Raw genomic sequence first — 25,249 nt, 5'->3', positions numbered from 1 at the left:
TTCAAGTACTTTACATACTTGAAGCTCAATATAGTCACATCTTTCTAAGATGAATTCAACGTAAAATATACGCAATCTGGTAGCAACTAGCTGGTATTTTAGTACTTAATTATCAATCGATACTATAATTAATGTCTTGCAACATATTTTGTCATAAAGCTACTTACATTAAATCAGTATAATATATATGTTACCCCAAAAAAAAAAAAAAATCAAATCAACATTTCTAAATATTTAAAAAAAAAAAAATAATGCTATGCTTATAACTTAATTATACAATTAGAGAAAAAAAAAAAAAAAACAGAATAGTCATTTTACATGTATTTTGGACAATTTTTACATGATTATATAACTCACTTATATGCAAAACATTACTCTTAAACCATCCACTCTTTTCTTATCCTATTCTCCCGTTGTTAATATCTTCCGAGTTATTATTGGAGTTATCAATAATACTAGATGTAAAAAGAAATCTTACAAAGATTTCTGTACAAAGTGATATGTCAAGAAATGAATAGAATAGTAAATATAATGAGTTTGACTTTTTGTCTCACTCTTCCAATTATTTCTTGCCATATCACTTTGTACATAAATCTTTGTAAGATTTCTTTGTATATCTAGCATTACTCCATATGTTATATCACATAACTCTCTCTTATGACCGAAAGGAAATCGCACAGCTCATACAGAAACAGAAACAAAAACAAAGCAAATAATAATAAATTGAGATTCGAAAGCAACGCAACCACATCAACAAATGAGATCAAAGTTCAAGGTAGCTTGAGTGAGAAATTACCACGTAGACTGTCTGCACATTCCCATTTGCCTGGGAGAGGAATTGATTTCAGTTTTTCTGGAATTCTCAAGTTATTGGAGCATCCTGTGATACTCAAGCCTCTAAGCATTGGCATGGCATCTTCATCTAATTCCCACTCCTCCAACTGAATTAACTCTGAAAGATGTAGAACTTCAAGCCGAGGAAACCCACTTGCCCTGCAGCTCAGTTTCTTTCCAATATAAGATTCAGTGCTTAAAACAAGAAACATGAGATTTGGCAACTTCTCTAATGAAGGGATCGAGTCTTCCTTTAGCAACGAATGCGCTAGCTTAAAGCCTTCAAGATTTGGAAAGATTTCGTCCAAGTTTTCTGGTAGTTTCTCTATTCTCCCACTTAGTCTCAAATCTACAAGACATCGGCAATGACCGAGTAATTGTAGAGAAGGAAATGACTGATGGGCCCAAACTGATAAAACACGAAGGCTTCTAAGTTTTGCAACAGTCTCAAATTTGAACTCTGAAATAGGAAGATCTTCATATTCAATTTGCAGCTCTTGAAGATCAACAAACCTTTCAGGGTTGAGCTTCTCCCAGCTTGAAAGACATACATATTTTAGAGTCAAGAGCTTTTTCAAATTTGCTATCGGCAAAGACCCTGAAAAGAATCCAATTAGATGCCTCAATTCTTGCAACTTTGAAATTTCAGTTGGTAAAGAAACATACGATTGAGCTCCTTCTATCTTCAAAGTTTGTAACCTCCTCAAGTTGCCGATGGATGATGGCAAGGTAAATACTCCAACCCGTAACCCCAGATATATCAAATGAATCAACTTTCCTATCTCTTTAGGTAAACGCATTCCAAAAAGGTTGAATTCGAGCACTCCAAGAAATTTAAATTTTTTGCAAAATGGTGTAAACTGGTGGCTAGTGTCCATTGAAGAACAGAAGGGAACGAGAGAGCTTATTAGAATGTCGAAGCCATAGAAACCTCTCCCTTTCCAAATAAACAGCTTGACGTCGACATGATGATGCAATCGATGAGCGAGTACTTGAATGACCGATTTCATCATAAACATGATAAAAGTTCAGTTCTTTTGCCTTCCTAATTGCAAGATCTCGTAAAAGATCATGTACTCGACATGTTACAACCGTCCCCCAACATCTTTTGTCTATTTGCACCAAACTTCTGTTAATCAACTTTATCAAATAATCCGCAGCCACTTCTTCCATTATTTGACCTCCATCTTCCTGTATAAAGCCTTCCGCCACCAGTAATCGGATTAATTTTTCAACGTTGATCCCAAAATCCTCTGGAAAAAGACCCATATAGAGAAAGCTCAGCTTCAACTTATGAGGTAAGTCATTAAAACTTAAAGCTAGCAAATGTTCAATATGAATTGAATCGTCAATCAAATGTCACCAAATGCTGTCATATACCGCACGCCATTGCGGAGGCTTCTTCGTGGACAAGAGCCCACCCAACACAACTATCGCAAGAGGAAGGCCACCACATTTTTGCAACATCTCTTCTCCTAACTTCTTCAATCCATCATCTACGATATTTACGTTTTGAAAAGCTTTCTCAGAAAATAGTTGCCAACTCTCCTCTGGACTTAAAAATTGAAGCGCGTGGGCATAAGTTTTCTCGTCTGAACGCTCCGCTACTTCTTTGATGCGTGTGGTGATAATTACTCTACTACCATTCTTGTTGTCTGGGAAAGCTCGTTTCAGGCTCTTCCAAGTTTCCTTTTGCCATACATCATCCAACACCAGTAAATATCGTTGTTCTTGCAAAAACTTGTGAAGCTTTCTTTCCAAATTTTCTTTGCTCATCTTCCCTATCTCCTGCATCTCCTTTCTGGTTTTGATCATCTTGAATGACTCCATAATTCTTTGAAGAACATCACGATTATCGAAATCTTCTGATATCAAAACCCAAGCACAATGATCAAAATGTTTGTTAATGTCATTGTTATGGTAAAACTTTTTAGCAAGAGTAGTTTTACCCAAACCACCCATACCAAAAATCGAAATGACAATACGTCCAGGCTCACCCCCGAGAAGTTTGGGCAACAGTTGGTCAGCATCTGCATGGAAGCCAACAACGTTCTCTTCAACTGTGATGGAATTCTGTCTTCTCAGATCTTTCAATTTGCCAAGAGCTTTGCTGTTACCTTCACTCATGCTACGAGTATCTTGAAGTTTGTATGCTTCTCGCTTCCGAGAGAGATCACTGATTCTCATTCTGAGTTTTTCAATCTCTTTGCCAATGCTATACAAATTTACCATTTTTAATGCGCAAGAGCAGTTCATCACAGAAGAAAAGAATCTTAGCCTTCTTTTCAGTGTTACTCCTTCATCCACGTCAACCGTATCCGAAATCCGTCCCTGTTGCACCTCGAGTGAAAATGCATCTAAGACATCCTCAGCATCATAAGCAAGATCAATGATACCAGATACCCACTGGCGTATCATGGGATCGTTGCTTTGTTTTTCTTCTGCATCCTTAATGAAACATTGCATCCATTCCAATTCGTTCTTAAGCAACTCCACTTCATTCTTCACTCCTCCTAAGAAAACTGCTTCCTGGATGATAAAGTCCTCAAGTCTTCCCACAACAAATGATACTACAGCATCAACCATACTTTAAAAGCTAGATTTTGCTGCTTGTTAGGGAGTTTTTGGCGGAGACTGGACTTGATTTGGATCAGAAGGTAAATTACTAACTGAAAGAGTCCTAGGATCAAATGAAAAAGAGAAACTAGAAAGCTGTTATACTTTCCCGAGAAACAGAAAAAAATTCCAGAACTGATCTTGTTAGGATCCTAGGGTTTACTAATTAACACTTACAGCCCAATAACATAATCAACAGTCGAATTTATCAATCAAAAGCAAAGAGATAAGCCAGCAAAAAAGAGCACAGAACACGACAGATTATAGTGGTTCGGCTTTGCAGTCTGTATCCTCTCTCCAAGGCTTACAGTAGGGTATTTTCACAACTCAATCACCAAGAATGTACAATAGATGAACAAAGAACAAAGAAGAATACAAAGGAAGTAACACACCCAAATTGAAAACCCTAAATTTCGCAATTGAGATCTACCTCCTCTTCTGCCGCAGTCACACTTAAATACACAATCATCCTTCTCTAAATCAGCCTCCACCTATCTTTGATTTCTTCATAGCCGTGAGATGCGGCAACAATCCAGAAGATTCTTCATGTGTTGTGTGAGGAAAAGAGAGAGATGATAAGCTTTGCAAGAGTCAAGGATCGGGGGACACGATATTCATCTTGGTCCAGGACAAAAACGCCGCATGCTTTCGTGGCAAATCACAAGCCACATCAGCACATATCTTTTATTAATTTCATTCAACTTAGCTTACAAAGAATTATTGAACTGTTTTTATACTAAGCTTCGCAATCCGTGTGACTCGAACAGATAAACACCAATTACTGTAAAACTTTTTTATAGATATAATAATGAGATTAACTAATTTTATTATTATAAAGAGATTCTAACTTAATAGAGGTATAGTTAAAAAAAATTATTTTATAATTCATATTTTAATAATACAATATTAAAATTTTAATTCATGTTTTAATAATATTAGGGTTTTAATTCAGTGCTTCAATTCCCTACTTTTGAAACAGATAAAAGTTCGTATTTTAAAACCAACAAAGATATTTGTCTTTGATGTAATTGTAAATGTAATTGATACATGACAACTGATGTGAACAGATAATTGTCAATTATTTTAAGTATTATAAAATTAGGACCCCCAATGTTGTTGAATTGTAAGTTACAAATGAAGTGGATAAAAAGAATCAAAGAGTCATTGTAGAATTGAGTGATCTCGATAACTTCATTACACTAATTGAATTAATATTAATGTCTCCATTAATCATCCAAATGAATAACAAGTCATGTATGCTTTAACAAAAGAAGAAATCATTTCTACAATTAAACAAGAAGAAAAATGAAATAATTATGAGGATAATAGTACGGAAATATAAAAAATTTCATGTCAAAAAGTTCTAAACATGCTTGAGAAGCTAGAAATATTTTGACTTTAACAAAAAAATGTTCATGTTAGGTAATGTACCCGCAAGTTAAAAGATATAATAATAACTCTAAAGTATAAATTATTATCCCAAACAATTTCAGATAAATTCATTTTAAACCTTTAATGTAACATACTATATATATATTTTTTTTTTTTTAATATACAGATAATTATTATTATGTGGAGGTAACTTTTCTTAAGACGGGAATTAGAAAAATTATAACTTATTACAATGTAGAGTTTATTCTTATTTGTAACTATCCCAAATTGGGAATATAATTTTTTATGACTATATAAAGTTTATTCTTATATAGAGTATCATTATAGAGAGGTTGTACTATATTTACAAATGAACACAAAATTACGCATTAAAGTTTATTCTTATATAGAGTATCATTATAGAGAGGTTGTACTGTATTTACAAATGAACACAAAATTACGCATTTTAGCCGTAGATTGCAAAATAATGAATTTTAATCAAGGAGTAATACTATACTTACAAAATTTTTTTATAAAGATCTCTATATAAAATGATGTGGCAAAAAATGAATGGAATAGTGAATTTAATGAGTTTGACTTTTTGTTTCACTCTTCCATTCATTTTTTTTCATCTCACTTTGTTTCACTCTTTCATTCATTTTTTATCACAAAGATTTTTTTGGAAGTATAGTATTATTGTCGATCAATCCTAGAACATCAGCTTATGAGGTGGCAATCCATGTGACTTGCTGAAGAAAAAAGATCGCAGCCCTTCAATATTCATACAACAAACACAAAATGAAGATTTCCAGACCGTAGGATCTGAACTTATTTGAACTATTAAAAAAGTAGTGTGTCGGTACTGTAGCTACGTTAAAGTAGTGTATCTCTGTTAACATTAACCGTTGAACAGTGAATAATAGTGTCGAAGTATACTGTATCGGTACTGTGGTTACTTTAAAGTACTGTAGCTTTAATATAAACGTTGAACGTTGAAGATTTTTGAAACAAATACTGTAGATCTTCTTCTTTACTTATTAGCTGCTGAGCAGTTGCGTTTCTGCGCTTCTTCTCTTATAGCTGCTGAATCACCCTTCTAAATTCACTTTAACTGAAATGTTGGTCTCAGTTTCTCCTTTAACGCTAACCATATGATCTTAATAATCTTATTAATTAATTTGATGATAATTTAGATTATAAATTATTGAGTCGGTTCTTAACGATAATAAGCTTATTCTTTTCTTTTCTTTTCTTTTCTTTTTTCCTTTGTTTATCAAAAGTAAAGCATGTTGCATCCACAAAGTAGAGTTATCTGCTGAATAATTATGTGGGTACTGGGTACTAGTTAGTAAATACGTATTTTATATGTTAATTATATAATCAATCATATAATTTGTAAAATATCCGTATAATTCATAAATTATTTGTCAATAATTCGTGAATTATTGAAAAAAAACTGTACGGATTGAAACGACGTGGAATGGGATGGGACAAGATCTAATTATTTTATCTAAATTTAGAATCCCAAAGCAATCTGTGACTTGGAGGGTCTAAATTAAGTGATGATTTATTAGTAATGTGGGATTATGAAATCGAAATAAAATACTAATTAACCCAACAAAAAATATCTGGTTTCCTAATAATAATTATTATGAAAATACAATTATATTGTGAAGAAATTGGAAATGGGGTTTTTGATTGGATTAATGATATTAAAATAATAATTTATTGTAATTAACCGGACTAAAGTAAATGACAAAGAATAAATAGATGTGTGAATGCGCTAACTTCTTGCCTGCTCAAATTTTTTCTTTTTCACTTTTTGTTGTTTTGGTTGACTGAAGAAATCACCTTATTTCTTACTGTTAGTTAAAGGGAATATTTTCATGAAAAAATGTTTTTATTAGATATTAATATGAAATTGAATTTGAATATATATATATATATATATATATATATAACCAAACATCATTTGTGATGCCTTACTTGATATAACTTCATTTTTTAAAGTTATAATGCATTAATATATTATTTAATATGATTAATTATTATTGCATTATACTTAAATTTATTGGATTTTATGATTTCTTTATTTAACTTTCTTACACAGCCTAGTAATCGAGTAGTCTTAACTATTATTGAATCAAAATAAATAAATAAATAATAAACAATTAAAGTCATATATTATAAGTATAAAATAATAGTTAGACTATTGTAACACTAATCTTTTATATAGATTTAGATTTGTGAGACAAAATTTTAGTTCTGGATTTAATATAATTTAATGGATTAATGGGAAGTTAAAATTGGTTGCATTTAATACCAAACTTATTAAGTTTTAAATTAGTAAAGAATCATGGTTAACTATTGTGTTTGAGTCTGGAGACTATAATTTGAATAATCAGTTATAAATTGTATATTTGTGTTTTTGGTTAATTGAATACTTTACATTTGAAATGCTATATTGATTTTAATTAAGTAATCCATAAAAGTGTTAAAACTAAGATTGATATTACCGTATTTTTTAAAAATTATTATTGATAATGCACCGTATCAAATATGTATATACCTGTATAGTATTTTTTCCATATCTGAATTTTATGGCCGAATTTTTATAAATGTATTTTTTACCATTTACCGTATTATACTCATAAAATTTTTGTATCATTTTTTTGCCGTACTCGTATTTACTAACTAGTGGGTAGGCCTTATCTCAGTTTTCATTGAATTTCGGATTGTCTAGAGTCTAGAAACTGATAATATATCAAGCATTTCAACCCACTCAACCTCTTTTAAATTTCAAAAAAGACTTAATGTTTTATGAAGTTTTACAAATTTAACCCTATTTAACTTCACATAGACTCACAAAATAAATTATTAATTAATATTTTTTTAATACAAAATGAATTATGGCAAGAGTATTTTTAAGGATGAAGATTGTGAAAAACGGACTACTAAATCGAATAGGAGATCAATTATTAAATAATTGTCTTATTACAGACATTAAGAGAGAGAAATTTGATGAAATTATCGATGAAATAATTATACAACGTTTTCAAAATATAAAAAATATTCGAAGACAATTATAGAATTGATAATTTAGTGTGTATAATTTTTAAAAGTCAATTTTATATATTTATTACTATGATATATATTTTATTATAAATTTACCAACTTTAATACTTTGAACCTCTGACGAATCTTGACTACATCCCTGTGTATGATAGATTTAAAAATTAATGTAACTCTGTGACTAGGGCTGTTTGTGTTTATTTTTGCTGGTTGTGTGGTGGCCTTGCTGGTTCGTTTTCTGGGTTTTGTTCTCCCTTGCTCCAGGTTGTTTGGGTCTCCTGTTAGTGGTTGCTGTTATTTTTTTTCTCTCTCTCGGCCGTATGAAGGGCCTCTCCTTTGCCTTCCTGGGCCGTTTCTTTGTCGTCATCCATGAGACGTGTTTTGGGTGTGATAAAGGAGTTTTTCCGAGCTGTTTTGCTTTGTTTAGGCGTCATCCCTTCTTGTTTTAGAGGCATGCTTTTCCGGTTAGTCCCGTTTAAGTTGCAATTCTTTATTCTTCGTAAAATTACCATTTACTTTAAAAAAAAAATGCTAAAAGTATTTCAATTTTCATTTTAAATATGTTATATGGAACTAATTATTTTTAAGTACTCAAATTGAATAAGAGTATGCAATTAGGAAACATACTTAAATTGTACAGGCTCGTATGAAAATTATTTTTTTCAACAACTTTTTCATCAGATAATTCTCATCATATTTTCGTTTTCGATTCATAATTTCCATCCAATTACAAAAATAATCATTAATAGACTCGGCCATTTTTCATCAATGAAGATACCCACCAGCATATCATGGGATCGTTGCTTTGTTTTTCTTAAGCATCCATTCCAGTTCACTCCTAATAAGAAGACTGCTTCCTGGATGATCAAGTCCCCAACCCTTTGCACTACAAATGATACTACTGCATCAACCATACTTTGAAAGCTAGATTTTGAACTTGATTGGATCTAAGTGTAGTTTGTTGGTTTACAGGATCTAGGAATTAAAACTTGACTTTGCTTAAAGTTATTGGGGCAGCAAAGCTCCAGAATAGGGACCCTGGCAATAGTTGCTGTGGTTAGGGAGTTTTGGCGGGGACTGGACTTGATTTGGATCAGTTTTTGAATCAGGATCACAAATGCCTTGTATTATTATTATTTCTCGAAAGTGGTTAAATTTTAGATCTGAGTCTTCACTTTATTATCAAATGAAGTCAAGTCACAATGATTTTCCAAGTAATAATCTAGGAACTTCATTTTAGGAGAAACATACATAGGTCAAAAAGTGGAGAAAACTATAGTATATTCATGTTTGCTTGTCTAAGAATATGATTAAAGGTCCTGAAGTTCTTAGATTTTGTGGATTATAAATATTGTTCTATGATATTTGAACATGGTATGCTAGTTCGCATCCTCTTAGTCGATCATTAATTTGAAATGAGATGAAACTTCCCTAGAGTTAAAAGTGCTACTGTCATTATTCCAATTGTTTACACCGATAAATTTAAGAGCAAAATATTATTATGGAATTCTAAGACAATGCCAAAATCATATATTGCACCAGAATGTTGGGCCGAATGTAACCTAAGGTTGGCTTGGCTGGTAGGCTCAGAAAGTAGTTTGTTAAGTTTTCTGTGTGGGGCCTAATGCAGAAGTAGCGAGAGAGGTTATGTGAAGTTTTGAGTAGCAAGTAATCTTAGGGCGATGGAAAAAAAATGATGAAAAAGGACAATGAGGAATAGTCACTTGGTTCTGCAGATTTTACTTTGAAAACCATCTAGAAAACAAGGTTTTTATTGAAGCTGCAGAATTTATATATTCTATCGCTGTTTCATTATATATTTAATTTATCGATGACGATGATCCGAAGGAAACATGTACTTGCACATCTAACCTTAATTTTTTATTCTGTTTTGGGAGGTGAGATCACAATCAGCCAATCCTTGTTAACTTACAAAAAGAAAAAGAGGTAGTGACAACTTTTTGAAACCTCAGACAAAGGGATGAAAAGTAGAGTGCATTGTTGTAAACTAGGATTGATTGTCCGCCGAGGGATAAACAAAGTAGAAAAAATATGTATAAACAAATAATGGGATAGTGGAAAGTTCATAGCAAGATGTAGACAGAGTTTAGGTATTATTAGTTGTTCCAAACACAAAGAGCCAGAAAGTTGTAGCTAATGGTTTTGAGATAAACCAGGCCTACTATGTTTGACTTAAAATGTTGATTTTCAAATTGATATCAGAACAGCCTCTGTTTAGGTTCATATTAGCTGAATCCTGCAATTATGTTATGTTTCTAGAGATATAAATTACTAAGTTGGATTGTTTCCAGGTTTGGTGGCAATAATTATAGGCAGAGCTTTTGAAATGATTAATGATGTATAGAATTGATTATAAGCTGATGGCATTGCCCTTCTTGATTGGCTGCTGAGAGTGCCATTATTTGTTCTAGAGATCGTATATAAATCATGCTTAATATGGTGCTCGCGTCATTATTACGAAGGCCAAAACCATAGAGCATAAGGCACTTGTTTACTCTTTACTCAAAAGATTTGCACTGCATAAATAAACCCATGAAGTTTGTGACAAAATAGTCGGTAGAATGCATGTGATATCTTTGCATATTTTAATTGCAATGCCCTTGCTTTTACATTTGTTTACATTTTTTAGATTGAGTATGATGCTCAAAAAGAATACCTTAGCATGTACTTCGCCAAGATTCAAAATTTATTGTTTTTGTAGGAATCGAGGAAAGTAACTTTTTAAAATTATATTGCTCATAAAGAACTGTGAACTATGTTGGTTGTTCTTAGCCAAAGATGCTGTTCCTGGTGCAAGTTCAATACTAAACTCAACCTCTCTTTCCGGCGGCAAACGTGGTAAGTCTTTCAGAAACACATCTAAAAATTCTTGAACTATCGGCACCCTCTGAATTTCTGACTGTGGAACATCACTACTCTGTACTACATGAGCAATATATCCAGAACACCTCTTTCTCAACATTTTCCTAGCTCTTACACTACTAATCAACATACTCAACCGATGGCCCTCTCCAAAATTAAACTTATCTCCATTATCGAGATTAAATCTCGCTTTCTTTTTCCGACAATCAATTTCTCCTCCATTCCTCCCTAGAAAATCCATACCCAATATCACATCAAAGTCGGGCATATCAAAAACTATTAAGTCAACTACCAACTCTCGACCATGGATCACCACAGACTCTCCTATCAACATCTCTTGAGTCAACACACTAACCCCATCGGGCAACTCTATCTTAATGGGTTGACTTACTTTAACAGGTTTCAAATTTAATCTCTCTATCATTCCATGAGATATAAAAGAATGAGTGGCTCCAGAATCAATCAAAGCATATAAAGAAATAGCATGAAATAACAACTGACTAGTTACGGCTGATGGACTGGCCTCGGCCTCACCCTGGGCCACTGTAAATACCCTGGCATTTGTACCTCTAGGGATCTGAGCCGTCGGTGGAAGGGGGGGCTTTACAATCCCTCCACATATGCCCTGGCTGTCGGCACCTGTAACACACGTTTTGATCCTTCAAACACTCTCCTGGATGGTTCCTCCCGCATTTAGCACAAGGGGGAAACCCTTCTGTCCTAGGCCGCTTGTACTGCCGATCTCTCCTATTCTTCCTTGGTTGAAACTTCTTCTTGGCCCTTACTTCTCTGTTCTTTGTGACATTTACTCTCTCCCTCTGTAAGGTGGTTGATGGCTCACTAGGTACTGTTAGAGCCAACCCTTCTGCAATGTATTTGTTCACGTAGATCTCTGCCCTTAAAGCCCGTGCTAGAGCTTCACTGTAGGTATGAGGGGGCTCGACTCCTGTCATTACATCTCGAGCAATATCTGATCTCAACCCTTGCACAAACTTGTCTCTCCTTAATTCTGGTGTATACACTATTCCGGGTGCAAAACGAGCAAGGGAATTGAATCTTACGGAATATTCCTTCACAGTACTAGTCCCCTGCTTCAGGTGAATAAACTCTTGAACTTTCTCATGTACTCGATCTTCTGTTCGGTACTCGGCCTCAAACAACCTTCTTAATTCCTCCCATGTCATCTAGGCTATATCATGAGTCTCCTCCATTAATTCCCACCATATTCGGGCATCTCCCTTAAACAAGAAACTAGCATATCTGATCCTCTCTCTATCATTCAAGGGAAACAGTGCCACCGTCCGCTCTACAGACTTAAACCACTCCTCTGCCTCTAGCGGGTCCCTTGTACCTTTAAATGCTGGCGGCTGGTGCTGATTTACAAGCCCCTGAATCGGATCACCCCGAGTCTGTACTGGCTGAGGTACCGGCCCTTCTCGCTTTTGTCTTGGAGGTGGTACTCTACTGGGAGTCTCGGTTCTCTCCTGAACAACTCTTCCCTGACTCTCTGCTAAAACCTGTTGTACAATGGCTCGAATCCTCATCTCATCAAGGGTAGGGGGAGTCAATTCTGGTGGGTCGGAAGATTCTCCCTCATTCATCACACTTTTACTCTTCCTCCTGTTATTACGCCTCATCTACAAAACAACTATACTTGATCAATTCAAAAGAACACTTAAAGTAAGGAAAAAATTAACTTACACAGTCGGCTATCGGACATCATAACAAGAAGAATGGCACACTGTCAAATCCCAAAAATCTCGGCTCTGATACCAAAAATGTAATAGCCACTTTTTACTCAAATACTCATAATAAAATACATATAAAGTAATATAAAGAAATTGGGCCCAAAATTTTCTTTTTATTAAGTATATATATATATATATATTCTTTACAAACATATACATTTTTACACAAACTTATAATGTGTACAAAAGGTATTAAAATATGGTGGACAGTGTAACCGCTTCCCCTCGTGTGTTGACATCCATCCGACTGTGTCCTCATCTGGATCCTGCAAAACATAGGAAAACAACGGGGTGAGCACTAAAATAATGCTCAGTAAGTAAATCCTCTACTCATCTATCCCCGTAACTCTCTCTCTCTCTCTAATTCTTTCCTTACAACTCCTCATTCAATTTCTCTTTGGTACTTTACTCTCTCTTTCTCTTTCTCTTAGAACTCTTTTCTAGTAACTCTCTTTAGTAAGTCACGGCCCCATCTTACTGGAGGCACGGCCAGGACTCGCTCCCACTCTACGTGACCTCTACTCATTCTAGCCGATCGGACTCGGTTATGCATGGATTCGGAACCCTTGGCCATGTGAGTGTATACTCTCTCTCTCGGGTACTCGGGTATAGCCCTCATCCGCATGCACTCTCACGGGCTACACCACTTCTCTATCTCATACTCATGCCGCTCTCTCAATGTGGCGTACATGCGGGAATACTCTACCCATTACTCACGGGTTCCCCATCGCACAACCTACTCTATTCTCTTTTTCTCTTAGCTCTTAAAGTAGCTTATACTCAAATTCTCCACTATGTCTCAAGCTACTTCTTAAGTGCAATAAAATATGTATGGACAGCTCATGCTCACTAATGCACTTATAAAATGCCAAATAAAAGATTTCCTTAAAACAGTCATTCTGCACAGATCACACTAAAAAGGCCATAACTTGCGTTATAGATCTCGGATTGCTACGGTTTTGATCTCGTTTTAAAGCTTAGAGACAGGGCTATAACTTCTATGTTTTAATCTCAGCCCAGTTCAATCTGTAAGATGCCAAAAAATTACTTAGAAAGTCACGGCAGTGACAGGGCAGATTTCACTTAGGCATTTCATCAAACAACTCATGTGCATATAAATACTCTACTATAATTACTACTATACTTCATTCTCTAGCCATCCAAAATGGGGGAAAACTCCCTCAAATACTCATAATCCCTGTCAAGAAAAGCACTTCCAAAAAGGTTTACACAACATCTCTCAAACTTCATCTCAAATTCCATTTCTCATCACATATCAAAAACACTTCTCATACATGGAGTCTATCCAACAACCACAAAAATAGCTACTCATCTCAACTCAATTTCTCATCAAGCATACTACACACTGATCATGCATACATCTCTACTCAAAAGCTTATTCAAATCTTAACTTGGTTGGATTTACTTACCTTGTAAAAAAGTGACTTCTTTAGCACTTTTCCTTTCTTTTGTTGTCTTGTCTCCTCTCTACAACTCAAAACAACAACAAGAACAATAACAACCAAATAAGACTTCACTATAACTATAAGAAAACTCACATCTAAAGCATGAATCCTTAGCTTAGGATGCTTTAGATGAAATCTCTACTCAAAATTACTCAAAAGCTCTCCTAAATCCCTTAGAAATCTTGGAAAATTGGATGGAGAAATTAGGAGAAAAATAGGCAATGGAAGAGGCGGTGGAAAGGATGGACTAAAGGGTTTCTCTACACTTAACTCTTTTTAGCTCATAATATAAGCATCATTTCCCATTTTGCCCTTGTCCTACCTTAGAAATTCCATCTATATCCTTTGATTCTTTACAAATACACCCCCATCCAAACACAATCTCTACTAAATTTCCTTTCATTTTACTCCCCACTTTTCCTACTAATTAGGGGTAGAATGGTTATTATGCCCAAAAAGAAGAATTCTCTAGAAAATTCAAGAAACTTTGTAGTAGGCTCGTCGCCGCGGCGAAGCACTTTCCGTCGTCCCGGCGAAACAGGGCAGAACCTACCCGTAGGTGCAGCTCCTCCTCGCCGCGGCGAAGCTTCTTCTTCGCCCCGGCGAAGATTGGATTTCCAAACTTCACCACAATTCAACCAATTTCAAGGCAACCATTCAGCCAACTCAACATACCATGACAACAAATAAACTCAATTGAAGCTGAAACAGTAAACTTTTAACTAATACAGTAAATCTTAAATACGTACCTCAAGTGGGATATTACAATTTTTGAATGATTTTGTTAAAACTTAAGAGACCAAACCGCAAAACCAAAAGCAAGAAAAACAACATTTAACAGCAGATAAAATCCAACATATAAGCAGCAGATAAAATCCACATATAAGCAGCAGATAAAAAATGAAATGTAAAGGAGACAGAGATTTATAGTGGTTCGGTAATCTTAAGATTACCTACATCCACTCTTCAGGGCAATAAGCAGATTTTCACTATGAGAATAAGAGAATCTTACAGAGATATGCTCACCCTTTACACAGTGCACACACCCCTCTGTAAACCCAGATCTCAAAACCTCTCATACACCACACACCAAATAACCAAGCATTAGATTCGATTTATACAGAAGAGGAAAACAGAAAAACAATCCAGCTAAGACCTACTACTACCGTTGATTCCATCAACGCTCTTCGAAACTCCAGCACATCCCACATTTCGTAACAAACTTTTCTCTCTCTATTAACCAAGAGACAAAACTTGAGAGAAATGAAAAATGAGCAAAACCTAATTTGAATTAGGTTTATTGAAAACTGGTTTTGACAGAACTACCCCTTAGCTTTAGCAAAATGACTTTGACTGCCCAATTAAACTTTGACTTCCACATGGGCATAAATCAATTGCCACCTTATAACAAATTCTAAATCCAGAGCTCTTCATTTAAAGAATTTGCTTCAATGCACTAAAAAAATTGTCGGGAGTTCTCAGACGAACGACGTGGTCATTTGTCACTCAAGCTCCTTTGAACTTTTAAGTATATGTCTCCTTTTTGTATGTGCTTTTCCTTTCAATCAATTTCTCTTTTTCTTAAAATTGTTGGGCTGTTAGTTTTCAGTTTACGCAAAGATATCATGTCGTCTGTGTGACTATCACATAAAATTCTTTCATATTTTCATTTTAGATCTACTCCATAGATGTTTTCCCTGAGCTACAACTTTGATTTCCTTAAATTGGAGGAGTGGCTAAGTAGATGAAGATGTTATGCTAATGCTTGGAGGGTTGCAGATCCCAAACATCAATCCCGCCCTTGCCGATTTTGAATGTGAAGATGCCAGAGTACTGAGTACCTATAAATAACTCAAGCTATTTTTAATCCTGATTATTAATTTTGTGTTAATCAATTCTCTTTCAGTTTTTCCTTTTAATCTCCTATTGCCTTCAAATTAAGTAACTTGGGAAGAAGAAGTAAATGATTCTGTGAGCTCCTAAGTTACCAAGACTATTTTTCAGTGAAAGTCAAAAGCAAATTCGTACGAATTTAGACCCAAAATAGATAATACCTTGACAATAGACTGAGTGTTTCAATAATAATATCAGCCCGTCCAAGCTTGGACTCAAAGCAAATAATATTTTAACTGATGGATGTTTCAATAATAAAAATCAGCAAATTGTTCCTCTTCATGAAGTTCTAGAAAGAATAAAATTACTTGAAGTTCTACAATTTGATTTCTATGAATTGGAGGAGTGACAAGCAGATGATTTCCCTTGACTTGAAATTCTACAATTTGATTTCTATGAATTGGAGGAGTGGCAAGCAGATAATTAGTCCAATTTTGCAACTTGTAATTATGTTTACAATTACATAATTTGTAAAACTGAATCCCAATTGCATATAATCAAGATGACAGTAATTGATTATAATTTAATATTATTATACATTACTTTTTTCTTAAATTTAATTTTGTAGCAGTAATATTGAAAAATGGTTGAAAATCAAAACGTTTGCACAAGAAAATCTATGAATATATAATCAATACTTCTAAGTTAATGTATAGTATACTTCAAATAGAAAAACACACTAAGACAAAGCATTCCAGTTGCTAAATTTTTCATCAGAACGAGCGCGTACAGTCGAATATCTCCTGGTAGGGGCAGGGATTGATATCAATCTTTCTGGAATTCTGAGCTCGGAGTTCTTTGGCTTGATCTCCAGATTTTTAAGCATAGGCATAGCTCCTTTCTCAACTTGCCATTCCTTCCACTCGTAGAGTTTAAGAATTTCTAAACTTTCAAGCTGAGGAAAACCCTTTTCCCTGCATATCATTTTCTTTCCATGGTAAGAATGAAACCGCAATTCCAGACTTACTAGGTTCGGTAACTTCTCTAACTTTGGCATCAGATCATCCTGAAGATTCGAATTACTTAACGATAAGCATTCGAGATTCGGCAAGATTGTGTGCATGTCTGCTGGTAGTTCCTCTATTTTCCCACCCAATGTCAAATCCTGGAGCCGTGGACAGTGAGAAAGTGGTTGCAGTGAACTGAAAGAATGAACGCCGGACAGTTCTACCGATAAAATTCTAATGTTTTTCAGCTTGGCAATAGAGTCGAATATGAATGGTTTTGGTTCTTGTGTGTGGAAATGATGGATGTGCAGCTCGCGAAGACTAACCAGCTTTTCAGGATGAACTTTACTCCAACTTTCATAGCTTACGAACTTCAGAGTCTGAAGGTTTGTTAAATTGTCTATCGGCAAAGGCCCTTCAAATGTTCCAATTAAATGCCTCAACTCCTGCAATTTGCCAATTCCAATGGGAAGCTTGAGGGAGAAATTGGGAGAGTATAAGTCCAGAGTTTGCAGTTTTCGTAAGTTGACAATCGATGGTGGAAGATTTCTGATGAATGTAATCCTTACCGTTAAATATTTTAAGTGGACCAACTGCCCAATCTCTTCGGGTAAGCTATGGCAATCAATATATCCTACATAATTCTCGACATGAAGAAGTCTGAGCAACCTGAGTCTTGTGAAAATAGCGGTTGATGTTTGCCTGAAAGAGTCCTGATCTCGATCGTACAACAAGAGGGAACGTGAGAGAGAATTACAATGTTGGAACGAAGAACTTGTTTCAGAATAAACAACTAGTCGGCGAGCTGATGATGTTGGAGTTGGAGAGCAAGTTGGATGGTGAATTCCGTCGTAAATGTGAAAGAAATTCAGCTCTTTTGCCTTTTGAATTGCAAGATCCCGCAAAAGATCATGGATCCGTCATGTTTCAACCCTCCCCCTACATATGTTTTCAATTTGAATCAAGCTTCTTTTGATCAACTCATCCAGGTTGTTTTTTGCCACCTCTTCCATTACTCGATCATCATCTTCTCGTATGAAACCTTCTGCTACCAGTAATCGGATTGCTTTCTCTATAAAGAATTCAAAATCCTCAGGGAAAATCCCAAGATAGAGAAAGCAGAGCTTCAATTGATAAGGCAAATCATTGAAGCTTAACGTTAATAAGGAAGGTATGTGAATTGAATCATTCCTTAAATGTTGCCAAAAGTGATCACGAACCGAGCGCCACTCTTGTGCTTTCTTTGTAGACAACAGCCCGCCTAATACAATTATGGCAAGTGGCAGACCGCCGCATTTTTCAACCATTTCTCTTCCTAGCTTTACCAATTCTTCGTTTGCATTTGATTTTCGAAAAGCGTTCTCACAGAATAAGTTCCAAGACTCGTCAGGCCTAAGAAAACGAAGTTTATGAACATGAATTCTCTCATCCGAACGCTCAGCTACTTCTTTGATGCGAGTAGTGATTATAACTCTGCTTCCATTGTTGCCATCCGGAAAGGCTCTTTTCAAACTCTCCCATGCTTCTTTCTGCCATACATCATCGATCACCGCCAAATATGAGCGTCCTTGTAAAGATTTATACAGACACCTCTCCAAATCCTGTCCGCTCATCTTCTCTAACTCCACTCCGTTAATTTTGATCTCAAAAGACTTTATAATTCGTCGAAGAAGATCTTCAGTTTTGTAATCTTGAGAGACAGACACCCAAGCTCGAAATTTGAATTTATTCAAGACATCAATGTTGTGGAAAAGTTTTTTAGCTAGAGTGGTTTTGCCCAAACCTCCCATGCCAAAGATGGAAACAACAAAACGCCGTGGCTCATCCTCAACAAGTTTACCCAACAACATTTTAGCATCATCCTCAAAGCCAACGATGTTCTCATCAACTACAAAGGAAGTGACTCTTCTTAAATCTTTCAACCTCTCAAGATTATTGCTCTTTCCTTCCCTCCTATTACCAATATCCTCAAGGCGATACAATTCCCGTTTACGAGATAGATCGATGATCCTTTTCTGAAGTGATTCAATCTCTTTGCCTATGCTATACAGATCTTTCTTCTTGCCTATATCAAATAGGCATGAATACTTCCTGATCGAAGCAAAGAGAGCCGGTCGATCTCGATTCGGAGTCTTTCCGTGATCGATTTTGAGCATAAATTTATCCAAGACATCCTCGGTATCATAAGCAATGTCTCTGATATCAGACAACCACTTGCGAATCATAGCATCTTCAACTTGTTTTTCTTCGGCATCCTTGATGAAACATTGCATCCATTCAAGCTCATTCTTTAGCAACTGCACTTCATCTCTCACATCTCGTAAAAAACACTGCTTTTTGGATGATATAATCTCCAAGCTTATGTACCACAAATGAGACTACTGCATCAACCATGCTTCACAATTTTTTCTTTAGAGTAGGAGTGGACTAATTTTCAGCAATACACTAATGTGAAATGAAAGTGCAAGGATTTAAAGATGGCGTCTCCTGAATTTTAAAGTGAATTAAAAAGATTATCTTCCCATTGGGAAATTGCTACGAGTTTACCGTGAAAGTTGCAGGCAATATTCATCGAATTTCATCATTGACTTCTATGCAGTGTTTGCACATGTAGCCATAACTATCCATGTGAGGGCGGGTGAAAGGTCTATTTCTCGGCGCTTGCCCACAACATTCAAAGTCAATATGTTGACGAGGAATGAAATTGCCAGGATGTTTCTTTAAATTCTAACAACAAAGAAGCAAAGGCAATGCACAAAATAATTGAATTGCAAAGACATATAACACAAAACAACTTAGATACTAGCAAAATAATTAATGAAATTACTTATTATATGTATACTTGATTTGTTCTAAATTTCTATCTTTTCCCAAATCAAAGAGAAAATATAATCAAACGAGATTACAGTTATAATCATAAAACAAGGAGATTAAATATTTGTCTTGTAACACTTATATATTCTCTGCGAGTATTCTCATGGTTTTGCGCGGCTCTGCCTGCTTGTGACCTCACGGTTTTGCCATTTGAGTTTTTCAAGCCAAAAGGCATTGATATGTTATTGGACACCCAAAGTTGGTTATATACCTTCGCCTAGGCTCTCCCTAGACTGTAGAGAATGTTTTCTTGTCTTTAACTTTGGTCAATCGTTGAATTGAATAAATTCAATTGACATGTATTGGTTATATACCTTAGCCCACGCTCTCTCTGGGATTTTCTTGTCTTTAATTTGGTCAATCGTTAAATTAAATAAAATCAACTGAAATCGTTAATTGATTGTGATATTTTTTTTATAGGGATATTATCAATTAAGATACAATGTTTTAAACCTTTAAATGAGAGAAAAAAGTAACAAATAGTTTAATTAATGGATATTTAACGGTTATTTTAAGGTTAACTTTAATGGAAAATGATTAATGGACTTAAATGCCCTTGATCTCTTTTTTTTTTTTTTTTTTTCCTTTTCTGAAGTTAGTTTAATTCTTAAAATCTAAAATTAAAAACGTTAAAAAACAAAAAAGATTAAAACCAATTTTTTACGGGAATCAAAAAACTAAAACTAAAAAAAAAATAAAACTAAAAGAAAAATAAAAAGTAAAGGAAAATAATAGTAGCTTTTTTTATTTTATTTTTTTAATTTAAAAAATTTGTTGTTTTTTGTTCTTAATTTTGATAACTTTTAATTTTAATTATTTACTTATAAAAATAAGAATTTAAAGCTATTTTTAGTTTTATTTTAATTCTATTATTAGTTTTGTAAAAATAATAATTTAAATTTGTTCAATTCTATTGTTACCATCGTATAAAGTTAAGTTTAACCCTATGTAACTATTTATTGTTCCTTAACGGAATGATGTGTAACTACTATCCTAATTGTAATAAAAATAAAAAAATAAAAAAGGTTATTTTTATAGTAGCACTTTTGATTGGGATCTCTCTTTGACTGACTTTGAGTCCTCAGATTTCTATACTGACTTGAAGCTACATAAGACTTCGTCAATGGAAACTGCCAGCTAATTTTTATAATAAAATATGTATTTATTTTAGAAACCAAAGTTATAATTGTGGTTATTTATGTGAAATATAATATAAAATTTCTCTCCATTAATGTGTATCTTTATTAATACTAACTTAGAGCTACTACTATTAGAAAAAGTTGATGAAATTGGGTTGTAAGTATAATATTGTTATATATTATTATATCATTTTATAGTAGGAAAATTAAATTCTTTAAAAATATAAGAAAGCCTTAGAGGTTGTTGTAGCTTAAGAAATATTAATCACTTCATTCTTAAACTATTTTACCTCCCAATTCACTGGCTTAGATTTAAACTCAAATTTTTTTATTACATTTTAATCTGGAAGGAACATATATCATTAAAGTAAATTGCTAGCCATGATGACTATTACATAATATAAAAATAAAATTATGTTAGTATTTCATATATATATATATATATATAATATATATAATATAATATATTATATATATATATAGTAAAACCTCTCTATAATGATACTCTATATAAGAATAAATTCTACAAAGTCATAAAAAATTCTAATTCCAATTTGAGATAGTTATAAATAAAAATAAACTCCACATTGTAATAAGTTATAATTTTTCTAATTCCCACCTTAAGGAAAGTTACCTGCACATAGTAATAATTATCTATATATTGCAAAAAAATATATGCTATGTTTCATTAAAGGTTTAAGATGAAATAAAATAATTATCTCAAGTTGTTTGGGTTAATGATTTATGTTTTATAGTTGTTACCACATCTTTTAACTTGCGAATACATAATAACTTGCTAGCATAGATACATTCTTGTTGAAGCCAAAATATTTATAGTTTCTCAAGCATGTTTAGAGCTTTAAGACATGAAACTTTTTATATTTTCGTATTATCATCGTCAAGATTATTTCATTTCTCTTCTTGTCTAATTGTAACAATGATTTCTTCTTTAGTTAAAGCATACATGACTTGTTACTTATTTTGATGATTGAGGAAGACATTAATATCCATTCGATTAATGTAGTGAAGTTGTCAAATTTTATCACTCAATTCTGCAATAACTCTTCTATTCTCCTCATCCACTTCATTTGTAACTTGTGATTCATCGACATTGGGAGTCCTAATTTTGTAGTGCTTAAAAGTTTAAACAACTGACAATTATCTATGGCTTCACCATCAATTGATCATGCAACAATTGCATTTACAATTCCATCAAGAATACTTATCTTTTTTAGTTATAATGCACGATAATGTATCCATTTCAAAAGTAGGCAATTGAAGCGCTGACGATAATAACCTTTGAAATTTCTAGAGATGTCTGCATCACATGGCTGGATTTTGGAAGTGTTAGTTGGTGGTAGGAACAGAACAGTTGTGTGATGAAGTGGGGTGAGATTCTCCTTTTTGCCATATGTGTTACAATTATCCATGACAAGCAAGATATTTCTATCCAAATGGCTATCAAACCACTTAAGCCATTCCATAAAATCAAAAATGTCATTTATGCTACTAAAACAATGAATTAAAATTCTGTTAAATGTGAAGTCAGAAACGTTGTGTTTTGGCTTGCATCTTTAGTGACCTTTAATTAGAGAATGATCCAAGGGTTCTAAAAGTGCCACCTGCCCAACTTTATTAAAAAGGATCTCTCCCTCACGAAAACAGATCTGAAGCTATCTCATTTTGGGTTTTTCTTCTCTGTAAGGTTTTTGTTCTTGCGAAAAACATTCTCCTTGATTGCTGTATTCTGAGTTGTGATCAAGTGATCACATATTGGGGGTTTTAGTTTAATCTCTGTGAAGAAGTGCCAAGTTGAGTATTTCTTTGTGATAGTTTGCAGTTGTGTATCAAGAGAGTGTTGTGAGATCTATTGAGAGAAGTTGAATCTTGTTTGTATAAACTGAACCAAGGTTAAATCTAGTGCAGGGAGCCCCTCAATTGTGGAGCTCAACGTGGATGTAGGCTATTCTTTAAAGGATAGTTGAACCATAGTAAAATTCTTGTGTTGTGGTTTATCGTTGTGATTGATTGTGTGTTTAGATTGTTGTTGATAAGTAGATTGATTTAGGCTGGATTATAACAGTGGTATCAGAGCCAATTAGTTGATTTTGTTGAATCTTGGAAGTCTAGGGTTTCACGATCTTGAAAGAATTATCTCGTCTGTGACTTGGCAATTGTTAAAGAGTTCTTGATCCATTGTTTCCTAACAATCTAGGGCGTTTTCGACCTTTAGGGATTAGCAACCAAAAAGGTTCTTGAATTCTTAGGGTTTGTCAAATTTGGGGCTTTCTTGATCTGTTACAGATTTTGGTACTCTAGATCAGTTACGTTTCCTAGCCAGGTATTCAATTGTTAGAATATCAAACAATCTTGGGTAGAACACTAGGGTTTCTTGAAACCTTTTGAAACCAATACCAAACAAATTTTCTCCATGTCTACTGCACAAATGGAGATTACCCAATATGATGAGAAAATAGACTTCAACAGTTGGAAAAAGAAAATGAAGGCATTACTCTCACATAATAAGGTTGCTACTGCATTAGAGAAGGATGAAACGAAGTGGCAGGAAGAGAAGCTGAAGAAGAAGGCAGAGATTGACGAGGAAGCACACAACCTCATTGTGATGAACCTGTCAGACAACGTCCTCAGAAAGGTGGACGGTATGGACAGACCATTGATGTTATGGGTTAAACTCGAATCTCTTTATGCTTTACAATCAGCTCCAAACTTAGCTTTCTTAAAGGGTGCTTTATTTGCTTATAAAATGGAGAGTTCTAAGTCAATAGAGGATAACCTGGATGATTTTAAAAAAATGACCATAATATTGAAAGGGACTGACCAAGAACTAGGAGATACTAGTTTGGCCATGATTTTGCTTAATTCTTTGACTAGGGATTATCAAGTAGTTAAAAATACCCTGCAATATAGTGGAACTGTTCCCAGTCTTGATTTAATCATTGCTGGGTTAAAAGTTAGGGAGTTAGAACTGAAAGTCCATAAATGTAATGGGAGTAATCTGTTTGTGAAGGGTAGATCAGATTCAGGTCAGTTAGGAAGTAGTGCTAAAAAAGTGACTAATGCTAAGAATAGAAAGAAAGGGAAGGGTTTTAATAAGAACAAGTCTGAAACTAGGAAGTGTTTTCACTGTAATAAGCCAGGACACCTAAAGAAGAACTGTTATGATTGGATTAGAAAACAGAAGCAAGTAAACACTGAAAGTAATCTAGCTTCTAATAGTGGCAACATAAATGAAACTGAAGTTCTCACTGTATCCAAAACTGATCAGGTTCATGAGTGGGTTTTAGACTCAGGATGTTCATTCCATATGAGCCCTAATAAAGAGTGGTTCCAAAATTTTGAAACTGATGAACATGAAACAGTATATATGGGGAATAATAATGCATGTAGAGTTCAGGAGGTGGGCAGTATAACTCTGAAATTGAATGATGGTAGGTTGGTAATGCTGACTAGGGTTAGATACATCCCTGAACTCAAACGAAACCTAATCTCCCTAGGTACACTAGATGAATCTGGCTGCTGCTATAAGGCTGAAAATGGTTGTTTGAATGTTTATAGAAATAACAGTATAGTCCTAAAGGGTATAAAAAGGAATGGCTTGTATATATTAAGTGGACAGCATTGCATTGAGAACCCTAACACTGCACTTGTTTCTACAAAACCTAATGTAACTTAAAAGTGGCATCTAAGGATGGGCCACATAAGCCAAAAGGGAATGAATATCCTCTGGCAACAGGGGCTGTTTGGTAAAGATAACATAACCAGCCTTGACTTTTGTGAAAACTGTGTTTTGGGTAAACAACATAGGGTGAACTTCACCAAAGGGACTCACCTAACTACCAATTGCTTAGAATATTTACATGCTAATTTGTGAGGACCTTAAAAGGTCAAATCACATGGGGGAAATAGCTATTTTCTTTCATTTGTAGATGATTATAGTAGAAAGGTTTGGGTTTATCTTCTTAAAACCAAGGATGAGGCCTTAGTTAAGTTTAAGAGCTGGAAAGTGTTAGTAGAAAACCAAATAGATAGGAAGGTCAAAACCCTTAGGACTGACAATGACCTAGAATTCTGTAACATTGAGTTTGATAAATTCTACACTGATCAGGGTATTTTGAGGCATAGAACTGTAAGAAAAACCCCTCAACAAAATGGAGTTGCTAAGAGGATGAATAGAACTTTACTAGAGAAGGTGAGGTGCATTTTGTTCACTTCCGGGTTACCAAAAACATTTTGGAGAGAAGCTTTAGCCACAACAGGTTACCTAGTAAATAGAAACCCTTTTAGTGCCATAGAATTCATGCGTCCTGAGGAGAAATGGTCAGGAAGGAAGCCAAACCTGGATCACTTAAGAACATTTGGGTGTGCAGCATATGCACACACAGTTG

General features: G+C 34.4%; 1 protein-coding gene and 1 pseudogene across 1 annotated transcript; both read right to left on the bottom strand.

Moving 5' to 3' along the window:
* Positions 1-292: 292 nt before the first annotated feature.
* On the bottom strand, positions 293-4,075 carry LOC116107285 (annotated as a pseudogene).
* A 12,436-nt stretch (positions 4,076-16,511) lies between these two features.
* Positions 16,512-19,224, bottom strand: LOC116107350 (putative disease resistance RPP13-like protein 2). The gene is given in 2 exon segments (XM_031393630.1): positions 16,512-19,172; positions 19,174-19,224. Coding segments are annotated over 2 exon segments (2,661 nt in total). The 3' UTR covers positions 16,512-16,562.
* Positions 19,225-25,249: the final 6,025 nt, after the last annotated feature.

The sequence above is a fragment of the Pistacia vera genome, unplaced genomic scaffold (assembly GCF_008641045.1).
Source record: "Pistacia vera cultivar Batoury unplaced genomic scaffold, PisVer_v2 Contig531, whole genome shotgun sequence".
NCBI classification, from domain to species: domain Eukaryota; kingdom Viridiplantae; phylum Streptophyta; class Magnoliopsida; order Sapindales; family Anacardiaceae; genus Pistacia; species Pistacia vera.
Note: the sequence above shows the minus strand (reverse complement) of the source record. Positions and strands in the feature narration are given on the sequence as shown.